Source organism: Nicotiana tomentosiformis, chromosome 6 (assembly GCF_000390325.3).
Source record: "Nicotiana tomentosiformis chromosome 6, ASM39032v3, whole genome shotgun sequence".
In the NCBI taxonomy this organism is placed as follows: domain Eukaryota; kingdom Viridiplantae; phylum Streptophyta; class Magnoliopsida; order Solanales; family Solanaceae; genus Nicotiana; species Nicotiana tomentosiformis.
Window position 1 is genome coordinate 53,978,336 of NC_090817.1, and position 21,547 is coordinate 53,999,882.

Genomic DNA, 21,547 nt, shown 5'->3' on the forward strand with positions numbered 1-21,547 from the left:
CTATTTATATGCCTTAATTTGAGGATGTATTTTATATGAAACACGCTTAATCACTTTGTAGATACTTGAACATGATCACTATAATTGATTTTGATGTAGTATTGCTTTATATGTTAAAAACCATCCGCATTTTACTATTTTCATGTCCTTGTGGTCTCTGATGCTCGTGCTTAACCTACTGACAGTTCAGATACCGAGCCATATACTCCATAATATCTTTCCTCATTCTTCTCCATCAGTAGTGTTGCTTCGATTCATGGTACATCTTTGCGGTGCACAGATGAATGGAATATTGTGAACTATGGACCTCCGCAAGAATCGGCTCCTGCAACCCATCCACATTGAACACACAAATCCGGCCCCAAAGTTGCAACATCCCATCATCACCAATAGTCACCTCCTTGGCATCACCATACTGCACCGTGTCCTTAAGGACAAGTAAGTGGGGATCATCATACTGACGTACTTTGATGCGCTCAAACAAAGAAGACCGTGAAACCATGCAAGCAAGAGCCTGGCTAGGCTCCAAAATGTCCAACCTCACGAACCCATTGGCCAAAGCTTGAACATCCAAAGTTAACGGTCTCTCCCCAACCGGAATAAAAGCAAGACTCTCCATTCTCCCAGCCTTCCTACTCAAAGCATCGGCCACCACATTAGCTTTTCCAGAATGATAAAGAATGGTAATATCATACTCCTTTAGTAGCTCTAACCACCTCATTTGCCTCAAGTTCAAATCCTTTTGCTTGAATAGGTGCTGCAGACTCATGTGATATGTGAACACCTCACATGACACGCTATAAAGATAGTGCCTCCAAATCTTAAGCGCGTGAACAATGGCTGCCAACTCCAAATCGTGCATTGGGTAGTTCTTCTAATGGGGCTTCAACTGACGTGAAGCATAAAAAATACTCTACCCTCCTGCATCAACACACACCCAATGCCAATTTGTAAGCATCACAACAGACCATAAAGAACCCGATTCTAAAGGAAAAACTAGGACTGAAGCTTTAGTCAAGGCAGTCTTGAGCTTCTTGAAGCTCTCCTCACATTCGTCAGACCACCTGAATGGGGCACCATTCTGAGTCAATTTGGTCAAAGGAGCTGCGATGGATGAGAAACCCTCCATGAAACGGTGATAATACCCAACCAAATCTAGAAAACTCTGGATCTTAGTAGCAGTAGACGGTCTAGGCCAACTCTGAACTGCCTCAATCTTCTTCGAATCCATCTTAATCCCCTTACTAGACACCACGTGGCCCAAGAATGCTACCAAATGAAGCCAAAACTCGCACTTAGAGAATTTAGCATATAACTTCTTCTACCTCAAGGTCTGGAGCACTATCCGCAAATGCTACTCATGATCCTCCCGGTTGCGAGAATACACCAATATATCATCAATGAACACGATGATGAAGGAATCAAGATAGGACTGAAACACGTTGTTCATCAAGTGCCCGAAGGATGCTGGGGAATTGGTCAGCCCAAATGACATCATCAAAAACTCATAGTGACCATAGCGAGTCCTGAAAGTCGTCTTTGAAATATCAGAAGATCGGATCTTCAACTGATGGTACCCTAATCTCAAATCAATCTTCGAGAATACCCTAGGTCCCTGAAGCTGATCAAATAAATCATCAATACACGGTAGTGAGTATTTGTTCTTGATAGTAACCTTGTTCAGCTGCTTGTAGTTTACACATCCTCATAGAGTCATCTTTTTTCTTCATAAATAGAGTTGGAGCACCCCGAGGTGAAATGCTCGGTATGATGAATCTCTTATCAAGCAACTCCTGAAGCTGTTCCTTTAATTCCTTCAACTCCACTAGTTCCATGCGATATGTTGGAATAGAGATGGGCTGAGTGTCCGACACCAAGTCAATACAAAAATTAATATCCCTATCAGGTGGCATGCCCGGTAAGTCTGCAGGAAACACATCCGGAAACTCTCTCAGTACCGGAACTGACTCAACGGTAGGAGTATCAGCACTAACATCCCTCACAAAGGCTAAGTATGCCAAGCATCGCTTCTCAATAATCCATTGTGCCTTTAGAAAAGACACAACCCTACTAGGAACATGACCCAATGAACCTCTCCACTCCAACCTCAACAATCCCGCCCTTGCCAATGTCACTGTCTTGGCATGACAATCAAGAGTAGAGTGATATGGTGACAACCAATCCATGCCCAAAATCACATCAAAATCCACCATGTTGAGTAACAGAAGGTCAACCCTAGTCTCATAGCCCCCAATAGTGACCAAACAAAAACGATAGACCAGGTTTACCATAATAGAATCCCCAACGAGTATAGACACATAAATAGGAGTACTCAAAGAATCACGGGACATACCAAATATGAAGCAAAATAGGATGACATGTATGAATAAGTGGAACCCGGATCAAATAAAACTGATGTATCCTTATGTAAAACCCGAACAATACCTGTGATGACAACATCTGATGCAACAACCTCAGTCCTACCATGGAGAGAATAGCAACGAGCCTGACCTCACCCTCTAGGATGCCCTCTACCCGCCTGTCCTCCACCCATAGCTGGTTGTACAGGTGGAGTAGCAACTGAAGCAGAAACCATAGCCTGAGTACCCTACGGAGGTCCACCCCTCTGAAGTCTAGGACAGTCTCTCACCATGTGCCTAGTATCACCACACTCAAAAAAACCTCTCTAGGGGCATGGCTGGTAGTACTGAGTCTGACTCGGACGACTAGAATAACCACTGTAGGAACCCCATGCAGGAGGTGCGATGGAAGATGGCTGTCCAAAATGAGTACTTTGAAGTCCCTGAACACCTGGAGCACTGCGGGTAACCTGAAGTGTAGACTAAACTAGTCGACTAATAAAACCTCTACCATGACGAGCTGAAATTACAGAGAGGGAATCACTAAACCCTCCAAAATCTTGAGGCCTCTTGGCCTCTTTATCCCCTCTATCCTAGTCGCAGATACACTCGAACCTCCTAGCGATCTCCATAACCTGATGAAACGGAGTACCAGACTCTAACTCCTATGCCATCCCAAATCTGAGACCATAACCGAGTCCCTCAATAAATCTACTGACTCTCCCCCTAAGAGTGGAAACCAAAGCAGGGGCATGACGAGATAACTCAGCAAACCTCGTAGCATACTCAGACATAATCATAGTTCCCTGGTGCAACTACTCAAACTCGGTGCGCAACGCATCCTTGAGGGTTTGTGGAATGAACTCCCTCATGAAGGGATGAGTGAACTGAGCCCAAGTAAGTAGCGCTGCACCAGGTGGACTACTCACCTCATAAGTCTGCCACCATCTATATGCTGGTCCCGTCACCTGGAAAGTAGTAAGGTCGACCCTGCTCAAATCCACTATGCCCATAGTGCCCAGAATATAGTGATAGTGGTCTAGAAAACCCTGTGTATCCTCAGAAGCTGCACCACTAAAAGTAGGAGGATGATACTTCTTGAACTTCTCTATCCTCTTCTTCCCCTACTCTGACGCCACTGGCCTGACCTCAGGCTGAATCGCAATCACGGGCTGCACCGACATAGCACCTGGAGCCTGATCAACATGAGCCCGTTGCTCTAGAGTACATACGGCTGGAGTTTGAGCTCTTCCCCCAGCCTGAGAAGTAGTTGGTGCAACTAAGATCAACCCTGCCTAAGCCAAGGTACCAAACATGTTCAGGAAATGTGCCAAGGTCTTCTGAAGTCCAGGGGTAGCAACAAACACCTTAGGTGCCTGCTCCTCAACCAGAGCTATTGGTGTCTCCTCTGCTGCTGCTCTAATAGGTGCTCTAGCTATAGAACGTGCACCACCTCGGCCTCTGCCCTGGCCCCTAGCATCACCAGCCCTAGGGGCAACATCATCAATAACTAAATCTCGTGTCCTTACCATATGTGAGAGAAGAGAAAGACAAAGGCTCAAAGTCCGAAACAATAAATCCGCATGATAAGGAATGAAAGAATTGGAATTTCCTATTAGTACAGTAGCCTTTCGAAGATAAATACAGACGTCTCCATACTAATCCGCAAGACTTTACTAAACATGCTTATGACTCGTAGAACCTATGAACCTAGAGCTCTGCTCCTACTTGTCACGACCCAAAATCCCACCTTAAGGATCGTGATGACACCTAGTCTCTAACATTAGGTAAGCCTAATACATGATGAGAACAAATAGAATAAAGCATCTTAACTATTAAATAAAAGTTAGAAAATTCCATAACATAGCTATAAAGTGAATACAATAATCATACATCCCAAAACCCGGTAATACTGAGTCATAAGCTCTACAAGAAGTGCATAATAAGTCTCAAAGTGTACATCACCATTTGGAATACATAAACAATAATAAAGAAACTAAAGAGGGTGACTCCGAGGCCTTCGAGCGGGACAACAAGTATACCTTGAAGTCTCCACAACGTTGGCTTGACTCTCTAGCGATTAGCACGATCTGAGGTACCTGGATCTGCACATAAATGTGCAGAAGCTTAGTATGAGTACACCATAATCTGTACCCAGTAAGTATAAAGACTAACCTCGGTGGAGTAGTGACGAGGCTCAAGTCAAGACACTTATTAGTCAAATAACATGTGTAGAATATAAATATAAAACTGACAACGGAAAAGCATCACATAATAAATATCAACAAAGAATAGGGCATGTGATAAAACGACAAATTAACCAACAACCCGTGAAAACACAAAGTGAAATCATTTAAGGAAAACAAGGATATTTTCAAATCATCAACCCATTCCAACACAAGAGTAACATCAAGAATCACCCTGAAATACCACATAACATAATGAACAAGCCACCCTTTTGACGTCGCGTGAGCTTCACAATAATTTATTTCCTTTATATAGCTACACACGCATAAGCCCCCTTATCTCGCCGCGTGTGCATCACAATGAAGTATTTCACTTAATTGTAACATGTGCATAATCCCCCTTATCTCACCGCATGCGAATCAATAAATACCACCCTTATGTCGCCGCACGCGCGTCTCACCACCCTTATACTCCACACAATAATAATCACCCGCACAACACGTACACATGCGCCATAACATCACCACAACAACAATACCAAAGTAACAACAAGATATAGCGCACAACTCAACAACAATGTGTACAAGAATCATAGCAATAACATAAGGGTGCGAGGGACTGAACAACAATAAAACATGTTTCATATAACAAGAAACCCCAATTCAAGGCATATTAATAGCCTAAGGTCTAATCCGGACAATTACCACACATACGCCCATGTACACACTCATCACCTTATGTACACGTCGTTTCACATAGCAAAATAATGCAAATTAGACCAAATCCTAAGGAAAAATCTCCCCCCCCACAAAGTTAGGTAAGATACTTACCTCAAACAAGCTAAGTCAATACTTTAAGAAGCCCTTCCCGTGTGAATCAACCTCCGGACGGATCGAATCTAGGCAAAACAACTTAATAATATCAATAAAAGCCATAGGAAACAAGCCCAAATGATAAAGCTATGATCTTGAAGTCAACCCAACATGTCAACCCCTAGCCTACACCCCGGAACCTGACCAAACTCACAAATTCTAAACACCTATTCCAAAACCCTCAATTTCTTCACTTTGATTCATCAATCAATTACTAAAATCAAGGCTGAAATCATGAATAATGAACAAATCCGAGTAAAAAATACTTACCCCAATCCAAATCGTGAAAATTCCCTCCAAAATCCAATTTCGGACAAATGCCTAAGTCCAAAATTACCATACGAAGCTATTGGAACCATCAAGACACCATTCCGGAGTCGTCTACACAAAAGTCAAACTCCGGTCTAGTTTTACAACTTAAGCCTCCAACCAAGGGACTAAGTGTCCCAAATCAATCCAAAACCACCCCAAAACCCAAGCAACCATCCCCGCAAGTAATGTAACCACGAATACACATATGCAAAACATCAAATAGGGGAAATGAGACTAAAATACTCAAAACGACCGGTCAGATCATTACAATTGGTAGTACAAGTCATGAGCCACTAAGATTCAAATTTACAAAACTGGTACAAAAATAAATACAACATATGTTCTAGGATACCTAAATAGAAGTAAAATCCTAAACTACCAAGAACAAGTGGTAGCTTATATCTGGAATGCAGGTACATCTTCAATGCAAGGCTTCGTCCTCCACAACTATTCAATTCCAAGATCTGCACGCAAGGTGCAGAAGTGTAGTATGAGTACAATCGACCCCATGTACTCAATAAGTATCTTGACTAACCTCGGTGAAGTAGTGTCGAGGTTTTAGGTCAAAAGATACTCACTTACTATTTACCTATACAGATAATAAGCAGGAAACAAGGCAATAGATATGACAGTAATAGTAAGAGCATCAACTGAAGAACTGAGGGAAAATTTAACAAACATGGAAAACAAGACATAACCTTATGAACCATTTCTACGAAGGAAACAAAAATCATAAAATATGCGTAAGGATCACATTCAAATATCAATAATAAATACCATTGCAACGTGCAACCCGATCCATGTATTAATATATATACCGTAATGACGTTCAACCCAATATATATATATAGATATATGTATATATATATATATATACATATATGTGTATATATATACATATATGTATGTATACATACACATATAGCATTGTGATGTGTAACCCGATTCGGAGTGGACGGGGTCCCAGGGGCCTCAGGTGTGATTCGGAGTGGTTTCAGATCATTTTTCCTTGTTTTGCAACTGCTGGTGTCTGATTTTGTTCTTCACGAATGCGAAAGGTCTCACGCGTTTGCGAAGAAGGATTTGAGTTAGGGGTCTTTTTTTCTATGCATTCGAGATAGGGAAGTCACGTTCGCGAAGTGTTGGGCAGTGGTGCTCTGCGTTCGCGGTCGCTTGGTCGCATTCACGTAAGAGAAGCTGGCTTGGTAGGGGAATTTGGTCTTCCCGTTCGCGAATGTGCAGCCGCATTCGCGATGGACAGGCGGGTAAAGATCCACGTTCATGGGCCCTGTCTCGCGTTCGCGTAGAGGAATTGAGGAGCAAAAGCTGGTAGTGCTTCGCGAACACGAGGGACTTTTCGCGTTCGTGAAGAAGGTCGGGCTGGGCAGTGTTGTTTTAAAATCGAGGGTTTGGCTCATTTTCACTTTATTTCTTCCATCGGAGCCGACTTTGGATCGATTTTGGAGCGCCATTTTCATCATCAATCATGAGGTAAGTGATTTCTATGCGTTGTGAGTTAAATACACGAATTTAGGCTTGTAAATTCAAGAATTTAAGTGGAAAATGTGGGATTTTTGGTAGAAATGGTTTTTTTGGATTTTGACTACGAAATTGGAAATGGAATTAGGAATAAATTGTATATTTGAGTTCGTGGCACTATGGGTAATGATTATCTTTGAAAATTTTTGAAAACCAGGCAAGTGAGCCTGGGGTTGACTTTGTTGACTTTTCGAGGGGAGTTGTGAATTGTTATACATTGATGAATTATTAGTATTTGAGTATATTTTTATTGGTTTGCACGTTGTTTGACTAGTTCTGGATCGATGCACATCGACTTGAGGTGTTAGAGAGGCGTTAGAGCCGGTTATGGAACTTCGGAGCGAGGTAAATCTCTTGCATGACCTTGTGAGGGGGAATTTACCATGTAGGTGTTATATTTATTATTTACTACACATTGTGGGAGCTATGCACGTATGAGGTGATGAGTGTTCGTGCATACGCTAGAATTCCAGATTATGTCCGGGTAGACTTAGATTCACGCCATGCTTTAATTGTACTATTTGAGTTATTCTTGCCTATTTAATTACTTCAATTCGCATTATGACCTGACACTAGACTCGCGTTGAGTAATGGACTCGCTATTTTAGATATTTGACGAGCTACTTGATTAGCCATAGAAATTGTACTTCTCTTACGGATTTCTCCTGCGTCGTGCGTATTCATCGGAATGTTTCTCTTGAATTCCATAACTCACATGTATATTCGTGAGTGGGATCATAAACCCATAAAAGCTTCATACTCTTATGAGATCAGGCCGTTCGTCTCGGCAGGATTATGTATCACACTCTTATGGGATCGGGCCATTCGCCTTGGCAGGATATTATAACACACTCTTATGGGATCGGGCCGTTCGCCTCGACAGAATGTTGTAACACACTATTATGGGATCGGGCTGTTCGCCTCGGCAGTATCATGTATCATATTCTTATAGGATCGGGACGTTCGCCTCGACAGTTCTATGAAACACTGTTATGGGATCGGGCCACTCGCCTCGGCAGAATCATGCGAATTACTTGATAAGGAGTCCGCGTATTCATGAGTTTCTTGACTTGAGATGTGATCGTTGATTTGGTATTGACCATTACGTCTTCCATTTGAGGAGGTATCCGATAATTGAGGACTTTATAGTTGATTTACTGGACCACTAGTAAGTGTCATTGTTGACCCCTCGTCACTACCTCTTCGGGGTTAGACTAGATACTTACTAGTTACGCGTTGATTTAGGTACTCATGCTGCACTTCTGCACTAAATGTGCAGAATATGATAGGTTCATTTTGTGGTCATTTGGGCGCGTAGGCGCAGTTGCCGAGGGGACTTTATGGTGAGCTGCATTCCATGCTACGATTCACAACACACAGAGTCTCCATCATAATTATTAAATTTATTCTGTCTATCTTGTATTCCAGACATATGTTGTATTGTTATTATACTTTCTAGTAAATACTCATGCACTTGTGACACTGGGTTTTGGGGGTTCCTAGTGGATTGTGTATCTACATGTTATGATTTAAAGTCGTGATTTATCTTGAAACTATTATGCCAAGTTGTGTAGAGATTGTGATTTGGGGTTACACCTCCACCCTCATATATTGGGGTGAGGCGGTAGGGCCGCTTTGTGTATGATTTTGGTATTGTTGTTGCACCACCACCCACCTGAATATATTGGGGTGAGGCGGTATGGCCGCTTTGTGTAGGTATTGGTATCGTTGATGCATTTCCACCCGCATATATTGGGGTTAGGCGGCGGGGCCGCTTTGTGTGAAAATGGGTATTGTGTTTGCACCTCCACCCGCATACATTGGGGTGAGACAGTAGGGCCGCTTGAGTGGAGTTTTGGTATTGTGTTTACACCTCCATCCGCATACATTAGGGTGAGGCGGTAGAGCCGCTTTATGTGGAAATGGTTACAGAGGATCTCATCTTGAATTCTATAAATGTTAATGACAGCTCTTGATAAGCTTGATTTGGTTTAAACGACTATCTATGCTATTCTATTGTCGCCTTGATCCATCATATTCATACTGTATTTCCGAGTTCTTAAATTGGTGTTTGGTTTTCATACTAATACTATTCGACATGTACTAATGTACCTTTTACCGGGGGCGCTGCATCTTTAATGGATGCAGGTGGTTCCACAGTGAAGGATACTGACCAGTGATAGCAGTGCTCATTCTTCCTAGCTGAATTGGTGAGCCCCATCTCATTCCGAGGTTGTGCATCTTTTGTTTCTTATGTGTTTTGAGGTATAGCCGGAGCCTTGTTGTCGGCACTATCATTGTACTCTTTGGTATTTTAGAGCCTCCATAGACTAAGTGTGGGTTGTGTATGGGTGTTGGGAATGTTAAACAAGTTGTGTTGTGATTAAATCACTTGTTCTACTTTGAACCATAAAGGGGTGTGTGTGTGTGTTTTGAAACTTATTAGTGGAGTAACTAATGGTAATGAATTAGTATTGCAGACATGATCACTTTATTATTTGAATAACGAAAACATATATTCTCTTTATTCATGAATGAGTTGGGTAGAAGGAAGTCTAATAGGCTTGCTCGACCGGGTTCACTCGGTTGAGCGCCGGTCGTGCTCCTCAATTTTGGGGCGTGACAGAAGATGCTATCAGAGCCTAAGGTTTTAAAGTGTCCTAGGATGTCTTGGAGCCGTGTCTAGTAGAGTCCTCCTTATCGGTGTGTTGTCGACCATATCTATAAGTTGGAGGCTACTTGGGCATTTAGGAATAATACCCTTCTTTTATGTTCTCGATCGTACGATAAAGCTGATTGTAAGATTGTTCCTCCTTTAACTCGTGCATTGCTCTAATTTTCAGTACATGGCACCTAAGAAGAAGGCAAGAACTGGCCAAAGAGCTAATGTCACCCCGGGAGTGGCAGTTGATCCTATATTTGATGATGCGGGTGAGCACCCGAGGGGTGAGGATATTCCCCTAGTTACTATAATGCCTGATTCTACCACAGCTGATCAGACCGAGCCTATCCCTACACCTACTGAGGGTGTAACGGTTCCTCCAACTGTTATTCCAGTTCCACCTCCAGCTCTAGCTTCCGATTCTAGTGTTTCTGATGTTGATCTCAGGGGAGCCATATAGATATTGGCACAGATAGTGGCTTCTCAGGCCCAAAGATCGAGTGTTGGGCCTACTTCTTCCAGTCAGCCAGGGGAATCTACTAGTTCCAGGATGAACAAGTTTCTTCAATTAGATCCTCCGGTGTTTATGGGTACTAATCCCGAGGAGGACCCCCAGGACTTCATTGATGAGATGCGCAAGACTCTCCGGGTTATGCATGCTACAGAGACGGAGGGAGTGAAGTTGGCCTCCTACCGCTTGAAAGGGGTGGCCTATTCTTGGTTTGAGTTGTGGGAATAATCCCACGAGGAGGGAAGCCCTCCAGCAAGGTGGGGTGAGTTCACAGATGCCTTTATGGATCATTACTTGCCTGCCAAAACTAAGGCAGCCTGTGCCACTGAGTTTGAAAGCCTGAAGCAGGGTAGTATGAATGTGTGGGAGTATCATATGGCGTTTGACCGCCTGTCCAAGTATGCCATTCACATGTTGCCCACTATGGAGGCTAGAGTGTGCCGGTTTGCACAGGGCCTTAGCCCCTTGGTTATTAATGAGGCCTATACAACTGCCTTGAATTCCGATATGAACTATGGTAAGATAGTGGCATTTTCTCAAGCCACAGAGACTCGTAAATTGAAGAATAGAATGGAGCATCAAAGTAACAGCAAGGCCCGGTCCGCGGGCAGCTTGGGTGTTGGTTGGTCGGCATTCAGGGGAGGGTCATCAGGTCCATCTCAATCATTCGCTTAGTCTTCGATGAGTGCACAGTCATTTGGACCCAGTCAGGGCAATAGGGGACCCCACCAACAGGGTCGGCCCGATAGAAGGTTTCAGCAGCGGAGGCTCCCATGCCCTAAGTATGGGAGGATGCACTTTGGGGCTTGCATCATGGACCTACCTATATGCTATGGGTGCGGTGTGAGGGGTCACATTCAGAGGGATTGCCGCTCGTCCCGCCAAAACATGGGCAGAGGTGCGGCACAACCAACTAATTCTGCAGTTACTACATCCACAACACCTCCAGCTCGAGGCACCCCAGCACCCGTAGGGCGTGGTGCAGCTAGGGGTGGTGCACAAAATTCGGGAGGGAACATCAGATTTTATGCTATGCGGAGGCGTCGTGATTCAGAGGCTTCTCCAGATGTTGTCACATGTATATTGTCTATCCAATCGCATGATGTATATTCTCTTATTGATCCCGATTCCACATTGTCATATGTCACTCCTTATGTTGCTATGGAATTTGGGATAGAACCGGAACAACTTCATGAGCCGTTCTCTGTATCTACTCTGGTTGGTGAGTCTATTTTGGTCGCGCGGGTTTATAGGGATTGTGTTGTCACGTTGTGTGGTCGGGACACCGTGGCCGATCTTATTGAATTGAGAATGGTCGATTTTGATGTGATAATGGGGATGGATTGGCTTTATTCATGTTTTTCCAAGCTTGATTGCCGAACCAGAACTGTTAGGTTGAATTTCCAAATGAGCCAGTTATTGAGTGGAAGGTGATGATGTAGTACTGAAGGGTAGGTTTATTTCTTACCTTAAGGCCACGAAAATGATCAACAAGGGGTGTATTTACCATTTGGTCCGGGTTACGGACACCGATGCTGAGGCATCTACACTCGAGTTCGTGCCTGTTGTGAATGAATTTCCAGGAGTCTTTCCAGATGAACTTACTGGGATCCCATCAGACATGGAGATTGATTTTGGGATTGATGTGATGCCAGACACGCATCTTATATCTATTCTACCCTACAAAATGGCACCGGCAGAATTGAAGGAGCTAAAGGAACAATTGAGAGATTTGTTAGAAAAGGGTTTTATCCGACCGAGTGTGTCGCCTAAGGGCACACCGGTACTTTTTGTAAGAAAGAAAGATGGGTCACTGAGAATGTGTATTGACTATCGGCAGCTTAACAAAGTCACAATCAAGAATAAGTACCCACTGCCAAGGATAGATGACTTGTTTGATCAATTGCAAGGTGCCAGGTACTTCTCCAAGATTGATTTAAGATCCGGGTATCACCAATTGAAGATCAGGGAGCGGGATATATCAAAAACAACTTTTAGGACCCAGTATGGGCATTTTGAATTTCTGGTGATGTCTTTTGGGCTAACAAATGCCCCAGCAGCTTTCATGGATCTTATGAATCGATTCTTCAAGCCTTTTCTTGACTCCTTTGTGATAGTGTTTATTGACGATATCCTTGTATATTCACGCAATCGAGAGGACCATGTCGATCACCCCGGGGCAGTGTTGCAAACTCTGTATCACCACCAGTTGTATGCAAAATTTTTGAAATGTGAATTTTGGCTTGAGTCTGTCACATTCTTGGGTCATGTTGTCTCCAGAGAAGGAATTAAGGTCGATCCTCAAAAGATTGCAGCGGTGAAGAATTGGCCTATACCTATAACGCCAACCGAGTTTCACAGTTTCTTGGGTTTAGCAGGGTATTACAGGAAGTTTGTGAAGGGGTTCTCTACTCTTAACTCTCAATTGACTAAATTGACTCAGAAGGCAGTTAAGTTCCAATGGCCAGCTGCTTGTGAAAGGAGTTTCCAGGAGCTGAAAACAAGATTGACTATGGCACCGGTGTTGACCTTACCAGAGGGCGTAGATGGATTTGTGGTATATTGTGATGCTTCAAGAATTGGGCTTGGGTGTGTATTAATGCAACATGGCAAGGTGATAGCTTATGCTTCCAGGCAACTCAAGAATCATGAAAAGAATTATCCAACACATGACTTAGAACTTGCGGCGGTGGTTTTTGCATTAAAGATTTGGCGTCATTATTTGTATGGGGTCCATGTGGATGTATTCACGGACCACAAGAGTCTTCAATATATTTTCAAACAAAAGGAGCTGAATTTGAGGTAGAGAAGATAGCTTGAGTTACTCAAGGATTACGACATCGATATTCTGTATCACCTGGGGAAAGCCAATGTTGTGGCGGATGCTCTTAGCCGGAAATCTATGGGTAGTTTGGCTCACTTGGAGGCATGTCAAAGGCTGTTGGCCAAGGAAGTTCATCGATTGGCTAGTTTGGGAGTTCGTATTGCGGACTCTAATGAAGGAGGGGTAATTGTACAAAATAGGGCTGAATCATCGCTTGTTGTGGAAGTCAAAGAGAAGCAATACAACGATCCAATTTTGGTGCAATTGAAGGAGAGGATTCATAAACATAAGACTATGGCTTTTTCTCTCGGCTTGGATGATGGTACGCTAAGTTAGCAAAGGAATCTATGTGTTCCAAGTGTGGATAGTCTCCGGGAAAGAGTCATGACCGAGCCTCACACTTCTAGGTATTCCGCGCACCCAGGTTCTACAAAAATATATCATGATCTTAAGGAAGTCTATTGGTGGAATGATATGATGAGGAATGTAGCAGACTTTGTGGCGAAGTGTCCAAATTGTCAGCAAGTGAAAGACAAATACCAACAGCCTGGTGGGTTGGCACAGAACATAGAAATTCCAATGTAGAAGTGGGAAATCATTAATATGGACTTTGTGGTAGGACTACCGCGCACTCCGCACAAGTTTGACTCAATTTGGTTTGTTGTGGATCGACTCACGAAATAAACACACTTTTTGCCGGTTAAGGCTACCGACACAGCGGAATAGTATGCTCAGTTGTATATCAAAGAAATAGCCAGGTTGCATGGCACTCCAGTTTCTATCATATCTGATCGGGGAGCATAATTCACTGCTAAAGTTTGGAAGAAATTTCATCAAGGTGTGGGTACTCAGGTGAATCTTAGTACAGCCTTTCACCCGCAGATGGACGGGCAGATAGAGCGAACTATTCAGACGCTCAAGGATATGTTTCGTTCTTGTGTTCTTGACTTCAAGGGTAGCTGGGATGATCATCTTCCACTCATAGAATTTGCTTACAACAACAGCTATCATGCTAGCATTCAGATGGCACCGTTCGAGGCTTTATATGGAAGGAGATGTAGATCTCCCATTGGGTGGTTCGAGATTGAGGAAGCAGAGTCGATAGGGCCAGATCTCGTGCATCAGGCTATGGAAAAAGTTAAGATCATTAAGGAGCGGTGGAAGACTGCTTAGATTCGTCAGAAGTCCTACTCGGATGTTCGTCTTAGGGATTTGGAGTTCAAAGAAGATGATTGGGTATTCTTGAAAATTTCCCCAATGAAAGGTGTAATGCGATTTGGTAAGAAAGGAAAATTGAGTCCGAGGTATGTCAGACTATACAGAATCATTCAGAGAATCGGTCAGGTGGCGTACAAGCTTGAGCTACCACCTGAGATGTCATTAGTGCACTCGGTATTCCATGTGTCTATGCTGAAGAAGGTAGTTGGAGATCCGTCAGCTATTGTGCCGGTTGAGACCATTGAGGTTAATGAAGAACTATCATATGAAGAAATTCGAGTTGCCATTCTTGATAGGCAAGTCCGAAAGTTGAGAAATAAAGAAATTGCATCCGTGAAAGTGCTATGGCAAAACCAACAGGTTGAAGAGGCTACTCGGGAAGCCGAGGAAGAAATGAAGATAAGTATCCTTATTTATTTGAATAGCCATGTATTTATTAAGTTGTGATCTATGAAAATTCTAAGGGTTACCTTCTACGAATTATGTATCTTTTGTACAATTAATGTTAAGGGTGTTCTGTTTCTGGTAATATATTGCTCATGGGGCCATAGTAGGTGTTGTTATTGTGTTATATTGCATCATTGGATTATATATGTGTTTTGAGAATGTGTTTCTAGGGCTCTCTGACAGGTGGATAAGACTAGTTACAAGGGAGACTCTGGCAAAATTTTTGGAAATTTAGGGAGTTAGTCAAATTTCGGGCTGATGGTGTGTAGTATGAAAAGTGAGATGCATAAGATGCTAATAGTGAACCTTGGCCATCATTCGAGGATGAATGATCTTAAATGGGGGAGGATGTAAGGCCCCGTGAAAGTTTTTCTAAAAATCGGGGTTCCGTGATGCCGGGGCAGGTGTAGAAGTTAATAATAGTAGAAATTCTTCGTTGCGAGCTTGCATGCCGTGGACTTTTTGGATTGAATAGTGTGCTGGGGAGTTGAAGGAAATTATTTTGCAGAAATAGGCATTTCTGCGGCCCATTCTGCGGCCGCATAATCACTCTGCGGGCCGCAGAATGGTCGTAGAGTGAGTCAGTTTTCTGGGTCATTTTGATATCATTTTCGCGGTCCATTATGCGACCGCATAACCGTTTCGCAGGCCGCACTCTTGTCGCACAATCAGTCTTGAAGTTTTGCGGAGGGAGGTTCTGCGGCGCATTATGCAACCGCAGAATAGTTCTGCGAGCCGCATAGTGACCGTAGACCCGGTCAGTTCCTTTCCAGTTTTGGCACCCAATTTGTGCGGCCGATATGCAGACTGCATATCCATTTTGCGGTCGCATATGCGACCGCATATCCTGTTTCGGGGCTTCATTTTGGGGTTTTTTAAACCCGACCATTCTTCAATTAAAACATATGCCATAGTCCATTTTGAGCACATTTCTGATAACTTTAGAGTGAGAGAAAGTTCGTAGAGTGGGGGAGTAACCTTCAATCTATTATCCACCAATTCTTGCTTAATCATTGAGGATTAACAAAGGAAGTCTTCATCCTAAAGGTAAGAATCTATGCCCTAGCTCTTAATTTCGAAAATCTTCTAAAAGGGGAGTAATTAGCAAGACAATTATTGGGTGTGGGGGTTGTTATCTTGCATGCATGTGTTATCAAAGAATGTGGGAAGACTGTGAGCTAAAAATGGTAGAGAATGGGTTGGGGAATGATAGAATCCTCCATAAAAGGACCTTGAAACCTTAATGCACACCTAGGGTTTGATAAAATGCTCAAATGAGCTAGAACCATGATCCTCCTCCTAATTTTTGGTTCAATTTGTTATATTTCTAAAATAGGTTGAAGTTGCTAAGAATTTCGGAACATTTTAGAGTTTAAGGAAGCTAAATTGAGGTATGTTGGCTAAACTCTTCTTTAAGAATTGGAACCCCAATATCCTTGTAAGTTCCAAGATATTTATTACAAATCGAGTATTCCGAATATGTGTTGTGACAAAGATATATGTTCAATTCGTATTTCAAATGGTCTTATCATATTGTATTATAAATTGAGGATGTGTTCCAAACTATAGATTGTGTATCTACATGTTATGATTCCAAGTCATGATTTATGTGGAAACTATTATGCCAATTTGTGTAGAGATTGTAATTTGGGGTTACACCTCCACCCGCATATATTGGGGTGAGGTGGCAGGGCCGCTTTGTGTATGATTTTGTTATTGCTGTTGCACTACCACCCACCTGAATATATTGGGGTGAGGCGGCATGGCTGCTTTGTGTAGGTATTGGTATCGTTGATGCATTTCCACCCGCATATATTGGGGTGAGGCGGCGGGGCCTCTTTGTGTGAAATTAGGTATTGTATTTACACCTCCACCCGTATACATTGGGGTGAGGCGGCAGGGCCACTTGAGTAGAGTTTTGGTATTGTGTTTACACCTTCACCCACATACATTGGGGTGAGGCGGCGGGGCCGCTTTGTGTGGAAATGGTTACAAAGGATCTCCTCTTTAATTCTATAAATGTTAATGACAACTCTTGATAAGCTTGCTTTGGTTTAAACGGCTATCTATGCTATTCTATTGTCTCCTTGATCCATCATATTTATACTGTATTTTCGAGTTCTTAAATTGGTGTTTGGTTTTCATAATAGTACTATTCGACATGTATTAACGTCCCTTTTGCCGGGGGCACTGCATCTTTAATGAATGCAGGTGGTTCCACAGCGGAGGATACTGACCAGTGATAACAGTGCTTATTCTTCCCAGCTGACTTGGTGAGCCCTATCTCATTCTGGAGTTGTGCATCTTTTGTTTCTTATATGTTTTGAGGTATAGCCGGAGCCTTGTTGCCGGCACTATCATTGTACTCGTTGATATTTTAGAGGCTCCGTAGACTAAGTGTGGGTTGTGTATGGGTGTTGGAAATGTTAAACAAGTTGTGTTGTGATTAAATCACTTGTTCCACTTTGAACCATGAAGGTGTGTGTGTGTGTGTTTTGAGATTTATTATTGGAGTAACTAATGGTAATGAATTGGTATTGCAGACATGATCACTTTATTATTTGAATAACGGAAACATATATTCTCTTTATTCATGAATGAGTTGGGTAGAAGGAAATCTAATAGGCTTGCTCGGCCGGGTTCACTCGGTTGAGCGCCGGTCGTGCTCCTCGGTTTTGGGGCGTGACAGAAGATGCTACATATATAATAGCCAAACAAAATGCTATGAATCTATCCCAAAGATGAGAAGCAAAATACACTCAATAAGTACAAGAAATCATATCCAATATCTCACCATTATGGTGTGCAACCCGATCCAAATAAAATACCCATGGCGATATGCCACCCGATCCATAGATAATTGCATGGGAACACCTATCGATCCAAAATGTTCGTACTCACCAGATACTAGTGTATCAACAACAAGCGCGCCAAGTGCATAAACATAACCCTGGGGAGATGAATAGCATAATGCGCTACGAAAAAGGCCAAGCACCACTATGGTGCAATAAACATTTCAACATCTAGAGAGGCATCTCGCTCATATATTGCTACAAGGCCTAGATAGGACCACAACATGCGTGTGAATAATCAAGTAGTTTCACAGCCCATCATAGCATAAGAGAGCAACATATAAAATAGATGATGGAAGGAATAACATCCATTATGCCCGATGACTCATCCATAGATAAATGCTGTGCTGAGTAGATAGATCTGATCTAGTGTGGAATACAAATTCACATTAGGCCTACCAATGGGCCTCCAAATTGATTCAGATCATACCAAAATAGGTCAATAGCCTTCCAAAAGTCCATATTTACCCTAACCACGTCACATACAATCAGCCGTCAACTCCTGAATACACTTCTACACTCCGCAACCAAAGGAATAGTCCACATAACAGAAACAAACTCTCCAATCTGGGAGAGTTACCAGAATCTCCATACCTGGTCTTAACCTCTAATACTCAAATGACTGACACGTCACACATACACACACAATCGTCCCTTGAGAGATAGTCCCATAACCTTCTGCACTAAGTAGAAAAACCTGAACATCGATGCCACCAACCATGCAAATTTTGTTGTGCTAGTCAAGCATCTGCAATTTAATACACAATGCCTCTTCCACAAAACACACCATCTTTGCGCGACACAAAAATAGTGCTAGTATACTCCCAAACATCTGAAACCCTCACATTGCCTAGAACGCATGACTTCCTTCCGAAGCTGAACCGTCACCTTGTCCATTCAATCCAAATATCACGCGCTCACCGTATCTATCATGTTATCATATGAAAATACGAGAATATCATTACCAACTCCGAATCACAAGTAGGATAAAAATTCTGTCAACCAAAAACTCTCCTCTTACTCAATTCAGGAGAAGATCATGACATGCAACAAACTTTCCATAACCGTAGAATACATCAATCTCAAGTCGTGGTCAAAGCCTTCGCAAATTATTCGTGACCCATTTGCACATAACTAAGACATCTGAACTAAAACCCTATAAATCAACCAAGTCATGCAGACTGTCAAATCTGCAAGTATTGCCACAAACACCCATATAACCTTATCATACCAATGGAATCAACCATTTCCATTACCACAATGATCAAAGCCACTGCTAAACTGACCCAACTTCTTCTTATTTAATCTTGACTTGTCTCCAAGATAACACTTCTCTTTCCCAGTACACCATGGATCACAATCAACACTCACCCCGAGTGACCCCAACAGGAGACCGTCTTAGTACCCATAGGCCATTTTATTCCCTCTCATGTACTCAATAGTACATCAAAACTGATGCGGCCATTCCAAAGTGACCTTTTGCGAATCCGAAGATGTTTCTTCCATCTCTCTAACACTACATTGTAGAACCAATAATGATGTGGAAATACTCCAAGTCTCTCTCACAGTCCGCTGCAAATCTCAATCCTTAGCCACACAACGAACCCAAAAATCCTTAGGTATCACATGTTGAATCTTGAACCACTAGAACCATCCTTGAGAGTCGCCACTCTGGCCTAGTCCTGAATAATTAGCCAAACAACTAGTGCTCCATTAGCACATGAATACTCCAAAAGAAGCACCCAAGCGAATCCTTTCCTGTTACAGACTATCAAACTTGAGCCATTCCACAACCTTTATATATATATATATATAACACATCCATCAAATTCCTTGCTCGAATTGCCCTTGATTCCCTCTTCCTCGAAGTCATTTATAAATGTATAAATGAATGAAATGCATAAGAAATAAGTTAATAAGATTTCTCGGAATGTCATAAGATCAATATGCCTTTCGGATAACTTTATCAACTACGTATTTTTCTAAGACCCATGAACAGAAGATATAATAACAATTCACATGGGGAATCCAGAACATAGGCACCCCTAGTACTTCTATGAATAGACTCATTTATGAAAGCTGTGCGTTTACTCGTTTCATTTGTATCGTATGAATCATGTCAAAAAGAAAGAAGGGATAGCCTTAACATACCTGAGCTGATTCTCTTGATAGATTCTCTAACACATGTCTTTGCAAAAAACACGTAATGGCGGATCGAAGTAGGGAAACATCCGTATGATATTCTTGAGAAAGATTGTACCCTACTCCCTTAGAATTGCAAATCCCGTTGCTATTACGTAATATAATCTCGTATGAATTTTGCTGTAGAAGATCCGTTACTTAGCAAGCTTGGCATCACACCTTAATGAAGTAAAGAGATCTCTTAAAACTGTGAGCTCCATCTGTTACTTTGTATCTAGATATACGCATCTCTCTTTGTGTATTAGAGAGGTCTTATACCTTAGTGGGTGTGGGGCCCACCTAGGAGATGACTTAGCCACAAAAATCTTCTAAATGTGCCACCTTTCACATGAATTTAAGAATCACAATTACCTAAGGCAAAAGCTGCCACGTTGAGGCCCATTAATCTTATCCAAATATCTTAATTAATTAGTTAATCTCCCACTAAAATCAATAATTACGCAATTATCCACATAATTAAGAATTATCTCAAATTACTTAAAATAAAAATCACTTTTAACATACTTTATACACCTTACTATCATGCTCATGTGCTACCTTGTATGGCACTAGTCCATAAATACCGGGTATTATAGCTCGGACCGTATTTTATCCCAAATTGACAATCTTCAACGAAACTCATTTTCTTTGATTCGTTTACCCTTTAACCTTCACGGCACTTACTTATTGCCTGTTATAAATAGCATAAATGCTTATAACCTCAAAAATAATCTCATCCCCGAGTCTACGTTGATTAACATACAACGAAACTTTAGCCTACGAAAACGCGAGATGTAACATCCTTCCCCCTTAGAAGCATTCGTCCTCGAATGTTTAACTCCCTGGGATCTATATAAATTTTGGCAGAGTCACCTTTGTAACAGTACTACTATCAACCCTTCCTGTAGAAAACTCAATAATGCAATGCCACATAGGACCACAATCATCAATAACGACAATGGCCTCACACGACCAATGATAATAACTAACACAAGAATCCATACACGTACCTTAAGGCTGTGATGTCTCAGTCGGATCCTTCTTTGGAAGAGAAAACAAGTGAGGATATCTAGACTTCATGTCTTCTTCGGCTTCTCAAGTCATTTCTTCCACATTATTGTTTCTCTAAAGTACTTTCACCGAAGCTACGTCTTTAGTCCTCAATCTCCGAACCTGTCTATCTAGTATAGCAATGGGAGTTTCCTCATATGATAGCTGCTCTGTGACCTGAACATTGTCAACTGACACGATTCTGGAAGGATCTTTGATGCATTTACAAAGCATAGACACATGAAAGACTAGATGTACAGACATAAGTCAGAAGGCAAGTCTAACTCATATACTACCTGGCCTACCTTGTGTATGATCTTATATGGTCCAATGTACCGAGGGCTAAGTTTTCCTTTCTTACTTCAACCTGAAACTCCAAGTCTCGTCATCGATTATATGCATAAGACTTCTGATGACTTTGAGCTGTTAATAGCTTTCCATGTATGAGCTTAATCTTCTCGATTGCTTGTTGTACCAACTCTGGTCCTACTAACTTAGTTTCCCCAGCATCGAACTATCCTATAGGCGACCT

At 42.2% G+C, this 21,547-nt stretch overlaps 1 protein-coding gene across 1 annotated transcript; it reads right to left on the reverse strand.

Annotated features, from left to right (window-relative positions):
• Positions 1–235: 235 nt before the first annotated feature.
• LOC138894009 (uncharacterized) lies at positions 236–862 on the reverse strand. The gene has a single exon (XM_070178682.1). The coding sequence runs from the start codon at positions 860–862 to the stop codon at positions 236–238; it is 627 nt and encodes a 208-aa protein (XP_070034783.1).
• Positions 863–21,547: the final 20,685 nt, after the last annotated feature.